The sequence below is a fragment of the Accipiter gentilis genome, chromosome 3, assembly GCF_929443795.1.
Source record: "Accipiter gentilis chromosome 3, bAccGen1.1, whole genome shotgun sequence".
Lineage (NCBI taxonomy): Eukaryota > Metazoa > Chordata > Aves > Accipitriformes > Accipitridae > Astur > Astur gentilis.
In genome coordinates this window covers 38,890,761-38,909,596 of record NC_064882.1, presented here as the reverse complement: position 1 = coordinate 38,909,596, position 18,836 = coordinate 38,890,761, and the positions used below count along the sequence as shown (strand labels likewise).

General features: G+C 46.1%; 1 protein-coding gene across 1 annotated transcript; it reads left to right on the top strand.

Annotated features, from left to right (window-relative positions):
- Positions 1–721: 721 nt before the first annotated feature.
- On the top strand, positions 722–7,384 carry LOC126035193 (E3 ubiquitin-protein ligase RNF4-like). Its single transcript, XM_049793358.1, has 7 exons — positions 722–887; positions 1,364–1,484; positions 2,423–2,502; positions 4,875–4,884; positions 5,359–5,461; positions 6,249–6,297; positions 6,644–7,384. Exons 1-7 carry the CDS (start codon positions 879–881, stop codon positions 6,791–6,793), a joined length of 522 nt encoding a protein of 173 aa, XP_049649315.1. The 5' UTR covers positions 722–878; the 3' UTR covers positions 6,794–7,384.
- The last annotated feature ends 11,452 nt before the right edge of the window (positions 7,385–18,836 follow it).

Sequence of the window (18,836 nt, the reverse complement as noted above, 5' to 3'; positions counted from 1 at the left end):
CCAGGGCTTCTGTGCTGTCAGACTTGTTAAAAACATTTGGAGGCAAGGAATTCTAGATGGTTTCAGACCCCTGGATGAACGAGCAGCTGTGTGTCAAGAGGTGATTTTTTTTTTAAAGATGAATTTGGAACTAAGATTTCTGTAGGATCTGTCGTTGGACATTGAGTTGTCTGTTAAGGACTTTGGTCTTTTGTGCAGTAAAATGCAAGTGGTCTTGCGGGCTTGTTTCCTAGCCTTTATAACCACTTTACTACTTCTGTTAAAGAAAATACTTTCCCTGCTAATTTGTAATGCTTTCTCTTTCGAAATTAGTTATCTGCCTTGTATGGGGGCCTCCTGCTACCTCTGCCCAGCTCCTCAGTGTATGTTGCACACACGATAATTTTACCATGAGCAAGCTTTAAGAGTTCAGTACCACACAAACACTGCCCCGAGAGTCCATCCGTTGCTTTCAGTTCAACGGAAATGGGATTCCTCAGTATTTTTCTAGTCCGCTAATAAATGAGCTTTTTCCGGTGTTTAGCTTGGGAGATGGGCAAGAACAACTGAGGCTTCAGGCCCATCTGTAGGTGTCCGAGGCTCAATGACCAACCGCTGGGACTTCTCCTCTAGCTTTGGACAGAAACTGGTGACTCAGGAACTGAGTGACCCCTTGGAGAGGGGGTGTATTGGAGAGAACAAGCATTACGCAGAGGTAATCTTCTCTCTTCTTTTCTTACAGGGTTGGAAGAACATCGTTCTCAGACCCTGAGAAATCTGGACTTTTTTTAGCAGCGTGCTACCTAAAGGAATATAAGGAGGTGATACCTGCAGCTTCCTTGCAATTAATTTTTTGATATTTGTACTTCTCTCTCTGTGGCTTTAGATCAAGAAACGTCATGAGCACAGTAAGTATTTTACTACTTGATGCAAACCTGATTCTTAAAACCTGTTGTTTATGGTACTTCTGCAAATGTTGTTAAGAGTTTGTGGTAAACATGCTGGAACATAAGCATATAAAAACCTCATGTAACTTCATGTTCTGTGATACTTAAGATTTTTAATCTCTCTAGGTGCTAGCAGTAGTTCAGAAATGCTTACAGTATGAGCAGAAACCTGGTATAACTGTGAACTAGTCTTCTCATTTGCAAACCCTCACGATATGTTTTTGCTTTGTGACCCAGCTGGTAAGAGGTCTGGGGTGATGTCTTTTCCCTGATGCGATGCGTCCGCGTAGGGGTGACGCATGCCACCATTTGATGCATATGACAGCCTTTCTGTGGAGGGTTTTGTGTATCCCCGTGTGCTTTCGTCGGTGCTGCAAAGATGAGGGCCACATTAATTTTCCTCTTAAAGAAGGCGCTAAGGCTTTGTTGTCCCTTAGACTCAACGAAAGCGCCGTGGAGGAGCAGTTAATTCTAGGCAAGCTCGGAAACGAAACAGGTTGATGGCTTCAACCACAGGAACGACTTCAGAAGCAGAGCCAGCAGAACCTGCAGAAAGCGGTAAGCTTTCTTTTCAACTTGTTAAGAACACAAATTGCTTCTGGAGGGTTGGGGTCCCACTTAAGGTGTGGGTTTTTTCCCTGTTTGTAGGCCCTTTACTGGGGAGGAAGGGAAAGCTCTTCTTTTAAAATCATCTAGTATGGCACCTGTAAACAGCAAGCCTACTGAGAGCTGTGATGTGATACATTGAGCACTGGTGATAGATGAGTTGTGTGGGAAAGGTACTCAAGTGCAGGTCAAACATCTGCGTGTCTAGTCTGACGAGCTGCGAGTCACTGCAGCTGCCGCTGGAGACAGTGGCAAACTAAGTTTGGGAACTCCCAAGTTCTAAGAAGAAAGCGAGAAGTTTGTTGTGCCTTGTCCCTCAAGGGAGCGGCAGTACTTGGTCAGTCCTTTTTTGGAAGAAGTATCAGGGCTTCAAAGCCTCCTTGACCTCCTAAATGGATATTTAAATTGCCACCTGAAACCCTAGGAAAGAGAAAAAGTAATTGGTGGCCTCCAGAGAATTATATGGCTTTTCCAGTACTTGCTGTGCATTTGACTATGAAAGGTTGGAAGAGACATGAGACAGGAACATTTACAGCAAGGTACTGTACAATTATTATATCCTATATGATTTGTGTTTTATCCTGTGTGATAAACATTCTGCAGTGTTAGATGAATAATCTGTTGCTGTGTACCTCCTGCAAGCTGTTGTCATACAACAGAACTGTATGAGGAGCTCAGCCGCTGTTCTTCTTGCATTGCAACCTGCAGAAGGCAGCGTGGTAATGCCCCGTGTGGACTCCTGAGGGCAGAGCTTGAGTGAAATGTTGGATATGTTGCTGCAGAGGAGAGGGATAGGGCAAGGTTGAATCATACCGCAGCCTCTTCCACAGTGGCAGGCAATTTTATTCCTCTTCCATCTCTCATCTTGTCTCTAATGTTCTGTTTTTAAGCTGGTGAGGAAGTAGTAGATCTCACACGTGAATCTTCTGATCCTGTAGTCGTTGATCTAACTCACAATGATTCTGTTGTGGTAAGTAGTGAATAGCGCACTTCTCTAAATCTTGTGGTCGCATTAGGTATGTGTTGTGCTCCCTGATAGAATCTGACTTCAAGGATAAGTTTTAAGTTCGAAGTTGACTTGGCATGGCATGAAAGCCATGCGTTACAGGTCAACAGAGAAGCTGCTCTGGAGCTGGAGCTTAGCAAAGCCCTTCTTGGGCACCGCAATACCGCCCTGTTTTCCCGGACTGTTGTGAATGTGCATGGGTACTTTTCTTGAAGAATTGCTGGTTAAATGTCGATACAAAAAATGTAACCAGTTTAAGCAGTCTAGAGGTGATCCTGTGCCTTTTCATTGCACAGACATGGTGATAAACGCCTTTCAAGTATGACATTCTCTAAGGATGTAGACCCCTCGTTCACTAAGTGTTAGTCTAAGGATCAGAGGATGTCTGGTATACTCGTCATGGCGCAGTCATGAATGTTGATGAAGAATCCTACGGATAAGTCCTAAGCTTGAGGAATCTGGAAGACCGAACGCTAAGGCATGGGAGAATTCTGTTGAAATGCCTATTTGACCTCTATTTGAAGATCTGTACAGTAAAAGGCAGCGGATGTCATGAATGCAGAAGTAAAACTTAATCCTTCCGAGGTTTGGGTTTGGGTCTGGGTCGTAGTTTACCAAGGCCTTAGATATTCAAAAAGTCGTCGTCTGGGCTTGTCTTCTGGCGTCTCGATAAGTAGCCCGGCTTAAAGGGTTAAAACACGGCTTTGCTTTGCCACTTTAGATAGAGTTCCCGATCAACCCCCAATGGGCCTGTGAATGCATCAACGTCTATGAGTATCACTTCCCGATAGTGGCAGAGTGATCTAAAATAGCTTGCTGCTCCAGAACCTGGGGAGAATACATACCAGCGATGGCTACTGTAACATAAGGAGATGCAATTTCAAGCTGAAGCTATGATAGGTGTATCAAAGATACAGGCGAATGACTTAAATAAAAAGCGAAGGAGGTAACAGTTAGTCTGTGACTTCACAAATACAAAGTGTTTAGCTGCAACGTCAGTTGAAGGTACTCCTGTCAGAGAGATGCCAAGCGCAACTGTAGCTGACCGTGGTACAAACTAGTTCTGGTTTTGGCTGGGATAGAGTTAATTGTCTTCCTGGTAGCTGGTATAGTGCTATGTTTTGGGTTCACTGTGAGAAGAATGCTGATAACACACTGATGTTTTCAGTTGTTGCCCCGCAGTGTTTAGACTAAGTCAGGGATTTTTCAGCTTCTGATGCCCAGCCAGCAAGAAGGCTGGAGGGGCACAAGAAGCTGGGAGGGGACACAGCCAGGGCAGCTGACCCCAACTGGCCAAAGGGGTATTCCATACCATGGGATGTCATGCCCAGTATATAAACTGGGGGGGGCGGGGCTGGGAGGGATCGCTGCTCGGGAACTAACTGGTCATCGGTTGGTGGGTGGTGAGCAATTGCACTGTGCATCACCTGTATATTCTAATCCTTTTAGTATTGCTATTGTCATTTTATTAGCGTTATCGTTACTAGTTTCTTCCTTTCTGTTCTATTAAATTGATCTTATCCCACGAGTTTTACTTTTTTTTTTTCCCCATTCTCTCCCCCGTCCCACTGGGTTGAGGGGGAGTGAGTGGGAGGCTGTGTGGTGCTTAGTTGCTGGCTGGGGTTAAACCACAAGTTTATTACTCCGAGAAGTCCTTGAAAAATCTGGGTTTTTTTACTGCTGTTTCTAAAGCTAGGGTAGTATTCGATCCAGTCCACAGTGTAGTTTATAACCTCAGTTCTGGGATGCCACTGCTGCCGTGCAAACCTGAAACAAGCAGCAGGAATAGCATGGAGGTATCTCCTGCTGGGATTGTTCCTGAGCCCTTTGCAAAGGAACGGCCTCAAACTTTGCAACGTCGTCCGCGTTGCCCCAGCTCTGGTTCCAGCAAAGACAATAGTGGGGTTGGGGTGGGGATTTTTTTCTCCAGCAGCTGTTAACCTAAGAGGAAGCGTTTATGGCTATCACACCTGAATTGGCCTGTTTGGGGGAGGGAGAGGGCAAGAATGTCCTCCAGCCTAAATCGGATTAGGGTGCTGAAACTGGGGAGCAGGGAGGAGGGTGTTCAGGTGGTTCGTAAGCTGCTTCCATTTCTATCCCTTTGCAGCAGCGTAAGCAGAACCAGAAGCAACCCCTTCCTTATTTTCAGAGCAGTAGCTAATTTACTACTACTTCTAACATTCCTCATCAAAATAAGAGAGCGATATCCTAGCCTTCTCAGCTTGTTTCGTTGTAATTGCTTAGCTTTGTCTGGTGTTTGTCTGTAACGCTAGAGGTGCACGCCAAAGTCTAATTGTATTTTCTTTTCTCTCCCTTCCCACATCTGTTGATGCAAGATTGTTGAAGGTAAGCTGACGTTTTACAGTTGATAATGGAATTGGCCTAAACTTAAATTTCATTTTTGTCTTTTCCAAAGGACCTGGGCAGCATGGATTGAAACTGCATTTACCAAAAGACAAAGCACAGTGCTAAAGTATCTATCTGGCTGGCCAGTGTCTCAGAGAACGGATCCAATCTGTGTTTGATGGTCACTGTCGGAGCTTGTAGAAAATATCTGAAATGGAATAGATCAAAGCTGCTCAAAATATGTTTGTTTTATTTTCCAAATACAGAATTTCTGTAAGCCCAAAGATGATGATAATTCTAATTAGCACTGGAATACCTGCTTTGAATAAGAAAATGTTGAAAGGTTTTTTTAGCCTCTATTGCAGTGAAGGAACTAAAGGGAAAGTCACAGACTGCTTATAATCATGCATTTCAAGGATAGTTCCAGGCCTATATGTTTTATAATATAACTAACTCACCAAATTTAACTTACAGAGAATCAACGCGAAAGGAGAGATCGCAGACTAAGAGGCCAGCCAAGGGTCCATATCTGTATACTGATTAGCGATGATGAAGATGAAACAAGAGACAATGATGTGTATGTAAAAGATAAAGTGTCTTTCTAAAATCTAATTCTTGATATACAGTAGAAACTGATTTATTCCAAGCTTTTGGGTTCTCTTTGGTTACTATGCAAAAACTTCAGACCTGAAATATAATTGCATTTCAAGAAGAGAACCCCCCAAAACCCCAAACACACTTTTGTTCTGTTCTTTGTGAAATCCTTATCTAATGTATCTTACAGTACGGCTCGAGATACACTGAAATGCTTGCAATACATAAAAGACACAGCCAAACAGCCTGACAATATGCTTCATATGCTTCATATAATCACACATTTTATAAGGAAGGAGTTCCTGGTATGAGTATGTTACTGGGCTGGGATGTTGCCCTAAATTAGAATAGGGGATGTTTTAATTTCTGAGAACCTCTTTCACTTCTAGAATGAACAGTTTCCAAAGGGCAGCTAGGTGCTTTTGTTACAAAACTCTTGTTAATGTCCTGTGGAAGATGAAGACTGCCGTGCATATACTGCACAGGGCTATAGAGTGCTGTTATTTCTAATGACAGAGCAGGGTGACTGGCTGCATCCTCCCCTAATGAAAACCAAGATGCTGTTTCCTTTAGGTAAGGCAGACCCTAACTGCTTAATAAATGCAACAGCTCGAGAGAGGGAAGGGTACGCAGGGATCTTCAGATGAGGTGCATCACGGCTGGTCTGTGCAGTCGGATGATTACATGACGTTTTTTGTATTGGTAACCCTCAGTGTACGGTGAAATTAATGGATGCATGTTCTTTCTGGTTTTGTTCTCTCTACCGCAAGGCCGTCTGGTACCGTTAGCTGTCCGATTTGCATGGATGGCTACTCAGAGGTAAGGATCCACGTGTTGTCGTTGTTTCTTTTTTGTCGAAGGGAGAACGGGGCAGAGGGTGAGCTGTGAAACTGTTGGGTTATGTGGGAGGCTACAGACAGCTGGCTTGAAGTACAGACCTTGGTTTGCTGGTGAAACTAGCTTGTAACCCAAAGTCATTTCTTAGTGGTGTACCTAGAGGGCGAAACACTTTCCAAGCTGGCACTGGAGGATCTTTGGGTTCCTTATTATTCAAGTAGTCATGTGCCTTTTCCAGATACTCTTAAGTCCTATTAGCCTGGTGCCAGTAGGCCAGCAAAGCTGAATTCTTTACCCCGAACACGTGTTGTGGCTTCTTTTCTTCCAGATTGTGCAAAGCGGACGACTGATTGTGTCAACTAAATGCGGCCATGTCTTCTGCAGCCAGTGCCTCCGTGATTCCCTTAGGAACGCCAACTCTTGCCCAACCTGCAGGAAGAAACTCACTCACGGACAGTATCATCCCATTTATATATGAGTACTTCTCTTTCTCAGGACAGACTCAGCAGGATTTTGGGGGAAAATGTCATGTTTTCAGTGCTCTGAAGATTTAAAGAGCAGCAGGTTGTCCACACATCCAAATAAAACTGATTCTTTTTGGGTTTTGGAGAATAACTTGTACCTATATAGACAGCTTTTTTTATGGTCCAAGCTGCTTCTTGTTACGTCCCTGGTTGTAATGTTAAATTTGTGACTGTCTCTAAAGTAGACCGGCAGCCTATATCAGAAAGGAAGCAGCTAATGCATTTCCTTCTACTTTTTTAATGCTTAAATAAGAGGGGTCTGAATATTTTGTTATTTCTTACTCTTTAAATTATTCCCACTGTCGCATACAGGTATGGAAGAGTTACCTTTCAAAATACAGATGACCAATTTGCCATTTCATTACGCTTTTGTTTTTATCCTGTGAGAAGCTCATGACTACATTGCTTTCTGCCATACCATCTTTGCCCAAGTGGAATAAGTTGTAACGATGGATGGTTTTATCATAAATCCATATGAAATTGACAGCCAAGGTCATGCAATAAAAGAACCTGCTGTTAACCAGCAATCAGGTGTTTTAAGCAGAAGGCTGTGCAGACACATATAGTGTTTTGATGGGTGAGTCCTTGCTGCTTCATTTATACCCTTGCTCTGCTTCTGCTGAAATACCAGATCCATCAGAACTACCGTCTGATCTGCAGTCAGATTTGATGCTTTGGTGGGACAAAGCAGGCAGCAATTGCAGAAAGCTGTTCTCACTTGGGGTCTTACTCTAGATCACATTTTTTGAGAGGAGAAGGGATAAATATGAAATATGAGCCAGACACCAAAGTTTGTAAAGCTGAAGTCCAGGACTAGGGAAGCACAGTCCTGGGCTAGGAAGCAAGGTAAGAAGCATGTTCCACAGGTTAGGTGGAACACGTAATCTGGGGGATGCTCGCAGTGTCTCAGTGTCTGGACTGAAGGGTGAGATGAGTGGGGCGATGGTCCTGAGGGCTGGAGTGGAGACTGATGCTATGGAGTGGGGACCAGCACTCGAGCATCATGAGCCAGAAATTGGAACTACAGAGGAAAGTGCAGAGATGTGGCTGCAGCCCAGTTGTGTGTGAATCGCCAGGCAGCAAAGGGGAATCGCCAAAGATAAGTGTTGGTGCATGTCAGAAGGATCAGCTTAGGAGGGCCATAGCTGCTGCACGGAGCCATTGCGTTCTGGTTGCGGAGCTTAAACCTTGATTTGCCTGGGTTGGGTCTTACAGGGTGGTGACAGAGCTCTGGGGTGATGCTTACAGGTGATGCAAAGCTATCTACGAAGCTTTTGTTAACTGTAGAAACATATGTCCTTGCATTGTGTCTGATCTACACTTGGTGGCAGCGAGTACTAATTTCATATGTTCTGTTTAAATCTATTTTATTCTCTAGTTCAAGAGCATGCGATAAGCCTCTGGGCTTGTGAGGATGTTTTAACCTCCAAATATTTTATGTCTTTTTATCTCTCTTTTGCCTGATGATGTGAAACCCAGCTTGGCTGTTTGTAGGGTGCTCTGTTTCATCTGAAGACCAAATTAATAATATTTCCTACAGCTGACTTAGGGCCTGCTAACAGTGAGATGCTTTAGAGCTGCTTCATACTCTTTCTGACATCCTAAGTCCTCCTACAATTTCTCTTTGAGGGTTCTGGGAAGGTAAGAGGAACAGGAATATCTGGTGTGATGGGTTGACCCTGGCTCAACACCAGGTGCCCACCAAAGCCGTTCTATCACTCCCCCATTCTCAGCTGGACAGGGGAGAGAAAATATAACAAAAGGCTCGCGGGTCGAGATAAGGACAGGTGAGATCATTCACTATTACTGTCACGGGCAAAACAGACTCAATTTGCAAAATTAACTCAATTTATTACAAATCAACCAGAGCAAGGTAATGAGAAGTAAAATGACATCTCAGAACACCTTCCCACCACCCCTCCCTTCTTCCCGGGCACAACTACCCTCCCAGATTTCACCACCAAGCCCCCGCAGCGGCACAGGGGGACAGGGATGGGGTTTATGGTCATCACACGTTATTTTCTGCCGCTTCACCTCCTCAGGACGAGGGCTGATCACACTCTTCCCCTGCTCCAGCGTGGGGTCCCACCCACGGGAGACAGTCCTCCACGAACTCCTCCAACGTGGGCCATTCCCACGGGCTGCAGTTCTTCACGAACTGCTCCAGCATGGGTCCATTCCACGGTATGCAGTCCTTCAGGAGCACACTGCTCCAGCGCGGGTCCCCCACGGGGTCACAAGTCCTGCCAGAAAACCTGCTCCGTGGGCTCCTCTCTCCACAGATCCGCAGGTCCTGCCAGGAGCCTGCTCCAGCGCGGGGTTCCCACGGGGTCACAGCCTCCTTCGGGAACCCACCTGCTCCGGCGTGGGGTCCTCCACGGGCTACAGGTGGAGATCTGCTCCACCATGGACCTCCCTGGACTGCAGGGGGACAGCCTGCCTCACCAGGGTCTTCACCACGGGCTGCAGGGGAATCTTCGCTCCGGCGCCTGGAGCATCTCCTCCCCTCCTTCTTCACTGACCTTGGTGTCCGCAGGCTTGTTTCTCTTACATGTTCTCACTCCTCACTCCGGCGGCAGTTTCTCTCCGTCCCAACTTTTTTTCCTTCTTAAAAATGTTATCACAGAGGCGTTACCACTATCACTGATTGGCTCGGCCTTGGCCAGCGGCGGGTCCGTCTCAGAGCCGGCTAATATGGGCTCTCTCTCTCTCGAACACAGGGGAAGCTTCCAGCAGCTTCTTACAGAAGCCACCCCTGTAACCCCTCCCCCGGCTACCAAAACCTTGCCAAACAAAACCAAACCTCTGGGCCTTCCCAGAGGAGATTGCCATCCGTCCCAAGGAGAGTCTTCGGTGCTGTGTCCAGATGCAGTCCAAGAGTTCTTTACCCTGACGTGTCACTTCAGAGAGGGGTCCCACCCGTGCTGGTGGTGGAGGATGAATACAGGGGTGATGTGGTGTATTATTCCGGTTTTGTTAGGAAGGAGATGGAGGTCTCTAAGACCATTTAAAAAAGATATTGAAGAGTTGCAACATGTTCCATTCAGTAAAGCCCTTGATTACACCAGCAACGTAAACCTGAAAGCCTTACTTCCCACTAGTAACTCTGCTACCCATGTACTGTAGATTCAGACTTGGTATATTTTTATTTTCCATATTAGATGTTACCTTAAGGTTGTAGGCAAGGCAGTTAAAAGCAGATACGTTATGAATGAAAATGTGAATGGGGAACTGCTTATTTCTAAACCTGTTTCCTTTCTCAAATTGCATGAACAAGACATTGGCATTAAAAACTTTACCCAGAAAAATCACAGGTTATGATATTGATTTAATATAGAGGTAACAGAGGTCGAGGGATTAATGGTCTCAGAGCTCTATCTACACAAGCAATTGCAGACATCCATTTTAAACACCTTTCAATTATTTATATGGAAACTTGTTTTCCAGGGAGTGCACAAAATGCATTTAAGTCTAGCAAGGGCTTCTCCTTGCTGCCTGGGGAAGGTGAAGGTCCTCTGCTTCCTCTAGCAGTAGTTTAGCCCTCCTTTCCTTTAGCAAGTATTTGTCCCTTCCATATCTACTCCCATACCCTCCGCCCTTCCCAATCCCTGGTGGCGCACGCAGTGGCAGAGCAGAAGCAACCCCTGGCTCATCGCCCTCCGCTCCGGCAGAGCATCTCAAGGTGCCGGGTCAAAAATGCTCCCTGCTGCAAAGATCTCAACTGAGACAAGGTCCTTGCTGTGCTCCATGAGTTCACACTACTCCCGATGGCAGAGGCATATAGCATAGATGCCACATGGCTCTGTGGGATGGGGTAGATGGAGAGGCATTCCTTTTTTATGCAAACTCCTGTGTAGCTATTTTTGCATATCTTGGTTTGCAGCATCATGACAAGTGGGCACTTTATAATTAGCGTGATTAAAAGTGCACGCATTGCAGCGGAAGGGACCGTGTAAATTAGGTGTTAAAACACTGCTGCAAGGAGGTTGTGTGTTACAGCTTCTTTCTTTTGCCACAAATTCCTCCATAAATCTCATTCCAGTTCTTCCTCTGTGGAGGAAGGGTATGAAGCTGTGGCTATTTCAGCGACCAATGTTCCAACACCATTTCCCCGAATCATTTATTAACAGCCTCAAAGATCGTAGCTTATTTCTAACTAATTCAGCAATCAAAATTTTTGACATGGATCATGCATATATTTGTGCCTTCCTCCTTGCCAGAGTGCAGACAAATGAATTTTAAAAATAGCCTGGGGTGAAGGTTTAAGTCATTCATTTTACAAGGCTCTTTAAAAGCTTCTTTTCTAACCTGCCAAATTATAGGATGGTTATAATTTGTTTAAGTCTCTTAACATTTAAGAAAATGCCTGCTGCATATTGAAGCATTAGTACCCCTTAGCTGAGCAAATTGAGCAGGGGGCTGCGGGAGCAGCCAGGACTCCGCTGGGGAAGAGAGCTGTCTGCTCAACGCGAGGCCTCATGAATTGCAAAGAGCTAATTAGAAGAAACGCTTGCAAAAGACTGATTTTCTGACACTTCTGGCTAAAACATATTTGAAGGGCTTTTGTCATACCGAGGGCTCTCTGTCAGTAGAGATAGTTTATTAGGTTTGCCATCTAGTGTTCCTTTTATTTTCGCCTTCTCCTACCTCTTGTATTTGAAGGCAGAGAGCATTGCGCGGAAAGCAGTGCTGCTCGGCCGTGTGACTAGTCACCATCGCTCAGAAAGAAAGGAGATTTCCAGCTGGAAGTGCTTGGACCCTAAAACCAATTTTTTATTTGACCAGCAAAAATCAGCCAATTCCATAAACTCCTACAGCCGTCTGCAGGAGCTGCAAATTCTCCCCCAGAGCCCTTGTCTGAGGGGAGCAGCGAGGAGCGATTCAAGCGGCGCTGGAGGCTGGTGACTTGAGAAATGCCACCTGGTTCCCAGGCATGAAGTCAGGCAGAGCCTTGGTTTCGGAGCCTGCTCCCCTGTGAAAGCGGGGCTGTTGTTTGCCATGTGTTCTGGGACGCCGAGGGAAAAGGCTGGCACCCGGTTTGCTGGATCTGCTGCGAACCCACCGCTCCCTCTGGCAGCAGTGGGGTTTCACAGGGCCAGAGCAGGGCAATACCTATTCATATGAAGAGCGGAATGAAATAATTGTGTCGGGTGCACAGAAGCTCCTTGGAAATGGAAGGGAAGTAGGATGGGTTTGATATTAAAGAAATGGAAAGTAAAGCTGTGTGTACTCTTGTTATACTTCAGCATTGCTACCTAGATAGTGTGTAGGATTTTATTGGGTTTATTATTGTTTCATATCTGTTAGGATGCCTAGAAAAAAATTATTGCGGCATTCTTTTGAAAACAAATGTTTATGCTTTTATATGTCTATGCTATCTTATAGGCTGTTTTTACAGCTGAACTTGCAATGCTTGGATAGTCTGGACAGGAGTGAGACTATCAACTCTAACCTCCTCAGTCATCCCTCCGGGCTTCCCCATCTAAATTGGCAAATATCCACAAGCCTGCACCCTTAATATCTGAGAGATCCCTGGGGCAAGGTGTTGGGTTTATAGGCTGGGAAATACCTGTGGTCCTGGGCTCATTTCCCACATCCCCCAGTCCACACCGTACCGATGCCCAGTGCCATGGTTAGCCAGACCAGGACGCAGGGCAGTTCCCTAGGATAGAAAACTCTCTGTGCCTGTTTTAGCTTAGATCCAACACTTAGGAAGAGTTTGGGGCTGTCGCTAGGGCAAGCCTGGTGTTTGACAGCGCAGCTTTGGCTTGTTCCAGGACAGGCAGGGTTCCCAGGGCTGGAGGTCACCTCCCCAAACCGAGTTACGTTGCTCCTACCTCCTGCGCTGCAGCTGCATCACCCTGGACCCCACGGGAGAGACCATCCAGCGCTGACCTGCCCCTGGGAAATGTCTCCTTGGATGCACTGACCTCATGGACAGGAGAAGGTGACAGCGCAAGGGGCACGTGGTTTCGTGCCAATTCTTTGTTCAAGGTTATGTGCCATGTCTCCCCGTTTTCTGGTTGTGGGAATAATCAAAACATATAAATAGGATAACATCAGGGTGGGGGAATATGTTGTTGGCTGATGCCACACTGTTTTGGTATGGACGCACACCCTGACAGAGGTCTGGGATTAGTGTTTCTAACCAAAATCCTTGATGCAACCCAGCATCCTGTTGGCTTTCTTTTTATTTTGTAACAAAATATTGTTGGAATGCTCGGTTGAAGATTTTGTTCATTAAACAACAGTAACAAAACTTGATTAGAAATGAATGTCTTTCCAACTAGTCTATTTTTGCTTTATGCCTTCAGTAATTTGAAGAAATTAGTGGTGAATAGCATATTTGTCAGTGTTGTGAATAATTATACCTGCAATTATCGAACACTTGTTATTAAAGCAGATGATGAAGCTGGCAATTCCTGTTTAAGCTGCGTACTGATAATATTAAGGAAGCCAAGAGAAAAACAATAGAGATTATTAAGGATCTTGGCGGGACATATGGAAGAAAGCTGACTTTTGTTCAGCCTAATGAGGGAACTGTTAGAGAGGATTTAACACAAGTATTTAGTATATTGAAGTATATTGCAATAACAGGCCTAGTATGAGAAAGAAGGGATCGTTCAAGGTTAATGGCAACCGTTAAAACGTGTAGTTGTGGTTCTCCATTTCCTTCAGCACTCAGCTGTGAGCCAGGCATCACACCAATATCTTACCTTACATCTGACAGATGAGATAGGAGGAGAAATGCCTGGCCAACACACCGGTGGACAGATGAACAGCAAAATGATACAACTCACAGAAAGGCAGTTTGAATTTAGCACTAAACGTAGCAGTGGCATCTGCTGGGACCCAGCCGGGAGCTTCCCAGTCCCTGGAAGTATCCGATGGTGGACAGGGAGAAGTGCAGCCTGGCGCAAGCCCTGAAGGGACACTCAGGGTTGGTGACCTTGCAGTGTAGTGGTGGTGGCTCATTCTCTTAATGCTGCCCCTCTTAGTTGCAAAACCTGCTGACCTAGGAGGAGAAGACCCTTCTGCCTCTCATTGAAGAAAAAAATTCTCAAAATACTTGTGAAGAAGTAAATAAGGCTCCTCTCAGAGTTTTCTGGGAAGCCTAGAAATGAAGAGCTACCCAGAGGCATCATAATTCAAAAGAAAAATATTTTTCTTCAAGAACTAAGTGTTTTCTCAGAAAGCATTTTTATTTATAATTGTGATAGTCCAGTGCAGGACACCAATACCACAACACGCAGCTCCTGCTGACTTCCCCACACCATAGCACATGGGGCTTTGTCAGAGACTGTGCTGGGCCCAGAGAGGAATTCCTCCCCTCCTAGCTCAGATTTATTTCAATTCATGCTGATTTTAATTCATATTTATTTTGTTGTCATACTAATTTCTCTATCAAATAGCTGAGGACCCTTCAAGGTGGTGACTGGTGAGAAGCAGTGTTTCCCCCCGAGGCTGCTCCCTTGCCGTGGCGTGTCGGGGTCTTGACCACCCGTGAGCTGTAGTTGTGGCTTCGCCAGATGCACTGTTAGTGTCGACCAGTCCACGAGCAAAGGCCAGACAAGCCATTTTCCTCATCCTCTGGCTGGAGGAAAGACAAGAGTCTGCCAACACCATAAAATATTGCCGCTGCTACGTGGAGGGGCAAAGACCGGACTCTATTCAGGACGTAAGACCACCTCAAAAGCTATTTTTCCCCAAGAACCCTGCCGAGGGCTAGCACATTTGGTTCATATAGATCCAACTGGTATTGCAAAAGGGTCAAAATGTAGGAAGGCAGCTTCATGACTGTTCTCAGTGGACAAGACAACAGGGATTTCCTGAAGCTGGCTGTTGCTCATAGCTGCCAGGATCCCATGGATTTGCTTGTGACAGAAGGTGGTTGCTGGTGCTGTGGTGCATCCCACTGCATCGCTCGGCCGTGGGCCAGCGAGGATTTGAGGACCGCTGCACTATAAATTCACATCATATTTTGTTCCTGGAGGTAAGATGCCGGATGTGTTTAAACGATGATTGGCTCTGCTTACTCTAGGGTCCATGTGGAGGAAGAAACTATGCCTCAGATTAGAGATCAGAGATGAGCAAAGTGAAAACTCAAATTTTCCAAATGACCTCAGCTCCAGCAGAGAGATTAACGGGAAGCATTGGGATGTCTCCATTACACAGATCTCCACCTAACAGTTCCAGTTAGACTGAAATATTTTTTTTCTACTGCTGTAGAGCAGATGAAAATCTACTAGAGGAAAATAATGGATATTAACTTTCAAAAGGATGGTGATTTGGACTGAAATAAAATCCCTGTGGTTGACAATACGTGTTGGAGTTATAAGATCAAGTAGTGAATTACTTACAAAATTGCTACAGGGAGGACTTTGAAGCAGTGAATCGGGGTAAAGCATACCGTAATATATTTAGCAACTGATAATGCAAATTGCAGAAGAAGAGAGGAGGAGAGGAAAATAAATTAACTCTCTAAAATGTTGTTGAGTATTTATGGGGACGTAATAGGTATCCTGACACTTCTTATGAGAACCTGATCATTAATCCCAGGGTGCTGGAGAAGTGCCAGTTTGGGTAATTGCGCTCTGTCAGCCCAAGTCATGGCTGCAGCCAGGTGCTGCTGCCTTGCATCTGCTCTGACCCCCTCCATTGCATGGAGAAGTGCTTCCACCTCTCCTGTGCCTTCCTTAGGATTTGCAAACCGACCCCTCCAAAGTTATCCTGATCTTTCAAGACCCTTAAGGATTAAGGATAAAACGTCCATATTCTTGTACGAAATGTGCCGGTGCTTTGCCCCCGGTTCCTCGCCAGCAGCGCTGCAGTCTGTCCCCATGCATGGCTGGAAGCTGGTGTTGGCCGCAGAGGAGACATCGGGTTCCTTCGCTGGCCTGACTTGGCCGAGAAAGTGATAGGCCCGTTCCTGAGGGGGACATTTCTATGAGTTCTGGGGGCTTTGGAGCTGAGAGGAGTCCAGATCATTAAAAAGGGCATGGGCTGATGAGGCAGAGAGGCAGAAGTCACCGCCTCAGCAGGGGAAAGCCCGCAAGAGCAGCTCCTGTGACAGCGTCCCTTGGCTGTGAGTGAGGGGTTTGGTCCCCTTCTCCAGCTGGGTTCCCCTTTTTCCGCCAGCTGAGCTGCTCTGCCAGGTGCATCTGCAGCTTCCCACCCAAAAATGCTCAGTGCTTTGCTGGAGGAGATGCACTCTTTGGTGGAAAAGTGCGTGATTCTCCCCCTCTACTCTGCTCTGGTGAGACCCCACCTGCAGTACTGTGTCCAGCTCTGGGGGCACCAACATAAGAAGGACATGGACCTGTTGGAGTGAGTCCAGAGGAGGGCCACGAAGATGATCAGGGGGCTGGAGCTCCTCTCCTGTGAAGACAGGCTGAGAGAGTTGGGGTTGTTCAGCCTGGAGAAGAGAAAGCACCGGGGAGGCCTTCTAGAAGCCTTCCAGTACCTAAAGGGGGCCTACAGGAAAGATGGGGAGGGACTTTTTACAAGGGCATGTAGTGATAAGACAGGGGGTCACAGTTTTAAACTGAAAGAGGGTAGGTTTAGATTAGATGTAAGGAAGAAGTTCTTTACTGTGAGGGTGGTGAGGCACTGGAACAGGTTGCCCAGAGAAGTTGTGGATGCCCCAGCCCTGGCAGTGTTCAAGGCCAGGTTGGACGGGCCTTTGAGCAACCTGGTATAGTGGAAGGTGTCCCTGCCCACGGTGGGGGGGGGGTGGAACTAGATGATCTTTAAGGTCCCTTCCACCCCAAACCATTCTGTGATTCTGTGATTCTATTAAGACTGGAGGAGGTGGCAGGGACACCTCGCATGGTGCAGGCAGCTCTTACCCAGGCTGGAGAAAAGGGTGCTTAGTCATGGGCATCAAAAGCTGCTGGATGAACACCCATGCCTGCACAGGCTAGTTAGAGATGAGGAAGCTGAAAGTGCAGTATGGTGTCAGTGGGGCAGAGAGCAGTGGAGGACGGGTTTCAGAGGAAAGGTCACTGTTATTTCCATGAGCTCTCCTCCTTGCAAGTGATGGGTACCTGGGGAGTTTGGGGAGTCTGTGATTAGAGTCAGCTGTTTGTCAGCGTTACACATCCTGATGGATAACTTCGAATTTGGCCTTTTCGTTACTTTTACATTGTAATTCAATTGGGTTTACATCTATGAAACAGACTGACATATCTGTTCAAGTCTAGATAGGGTTAATTGAAGAGTAACGTAGCTCGCAAAAGCCATAACGACTGAGCCATGTATTTGCCTTAGCTGAGACCTGACCTATGCTGCAACATATTCTCAATCCTTCTGCGGGCAGCCTGGCTCTCTGACGGACACCATCTTCTTCCTGCATGGATTTAAAATCTCTTTATCTGAATCCTTTATATTCTCTTAGGACTTGGTCACTGTAACGCACCTTCAGTGTCACCATGCCATACTTCACACTAACTTGGTGAATATGAGCTGTGTAAACACGCTCTTCCACTGCAGCTTAAAAAAAATTAGGGAAGAAATAATTTCCTGTTAATCTGAAATAGTTTCTTACATTTTTTCAGTGAACAAGACAAACAATTTTAACAACCTTAAATTCTTTTCTAAAGGTCTCTGTAAAAATAAAATTTTGAAATATTGACATTAACCACTTCAGTGTGGGTGGGAGTTTTTGCATCACTGAAACAGTTCAGTGTAACTAGTGTGAACTTGTGAAGTATCTTGGTTAGCTTTCTTTTTTCTTTCTTTTTTTTTTTTTTTTAAAAAAAAAAGGAAACTGCTGAGAAATTATTTACCCAACTCAGCTTAAGAACAGAGCAACTATTTAACGAGTAGGTGTATACCAGGCCAGAGCGCCTGCAGGATGCTCAGCTGTGCCTGTGCCCGGTGAGCTGACTTTGCCGATCCCCATCTCCTGCGCAGGCTCTGGCGATCCGCCCTTTGGGTCCGACAGCCCCCTCAGTTCCTCTCTAGCGCTGGAGCTGTGGGTCAGGCACATGAGTGGGTCTAACAGCATCTGCTAAGGCAGCAGCCCTGCGGCACCCCCTCCCGCTTGCACTGCACTCGCAGCCAGAGCCCTGTGTGAAAAGTGAATATTGACCCTCGTTCAAATGTCGTCCTGGTGCCTTGAATCACTCACTTTTATTTTCAACCCCAGCATGATATAATTGCCACTTCTCATGCACATACATACAGGTCATTAAGTAGGCCGACCGCTCCAAAACGTTTGCTCAGCCTCCTTCCATCAAGGCTAACACAATTTCTGTGTCTAACAACCCCTCTCCAGAAGCACCGATGTCAAGCACGCCTCGGTGGTACCGGCCACTGCAATTTAATTAGCACCTAATTTCGTGCTGCAAAGACTTCCTAGACTAACTGATGTAAAAACAGAAAGCTGCGATGTAAGAACATGCTCTGCATAATACAATTAATAACTGGGGCACATTTAAAGCAACAGACCCAGTGTGTGCCTCACACCCTGTGAACGCGCATGTAGCCTGATCCTAGTCTAGACACACGGGTCCTCATGATGTCAGTCTACAGGAGAAACGCCAGGCTAGAGAGATGTTATTGGTTTGGTCCCCCACCTTCCTCCTTCTACCTCAGTGCTCCCAAAGGGACACTCTGTGACAATTTTTAGTTGCGTTTCATGATTCACACCGCAAGACCGGCAGCACAGCGCTCACCGCTGCTCCACCAGCAAAGTGAGGCTCTGCGCTCCCAGGACAGCTGGGCGCAGCTGGTGGCTTCCTCCACAAGTCAGCTGGGGCATCTGTCTGCACACACAGCGCTGGACCGGGTAAGGGAATTGAATGGCCCAGAGGGTTGATGGGTTGACAGCTGGAGTATGGGTTCAGATCCAGTTTCACCTAGAAGCCTCAAAAAGAGCCTCCGGGTTTGGCTGGTAATTTATGCTAGAGGCACCCAAATGTCCTGGTTCTCTGAGCAAGTGCCAAAATCATAGAATCATGGAATCATTTAGGTTGGAAAAGACCTTTAAGATCA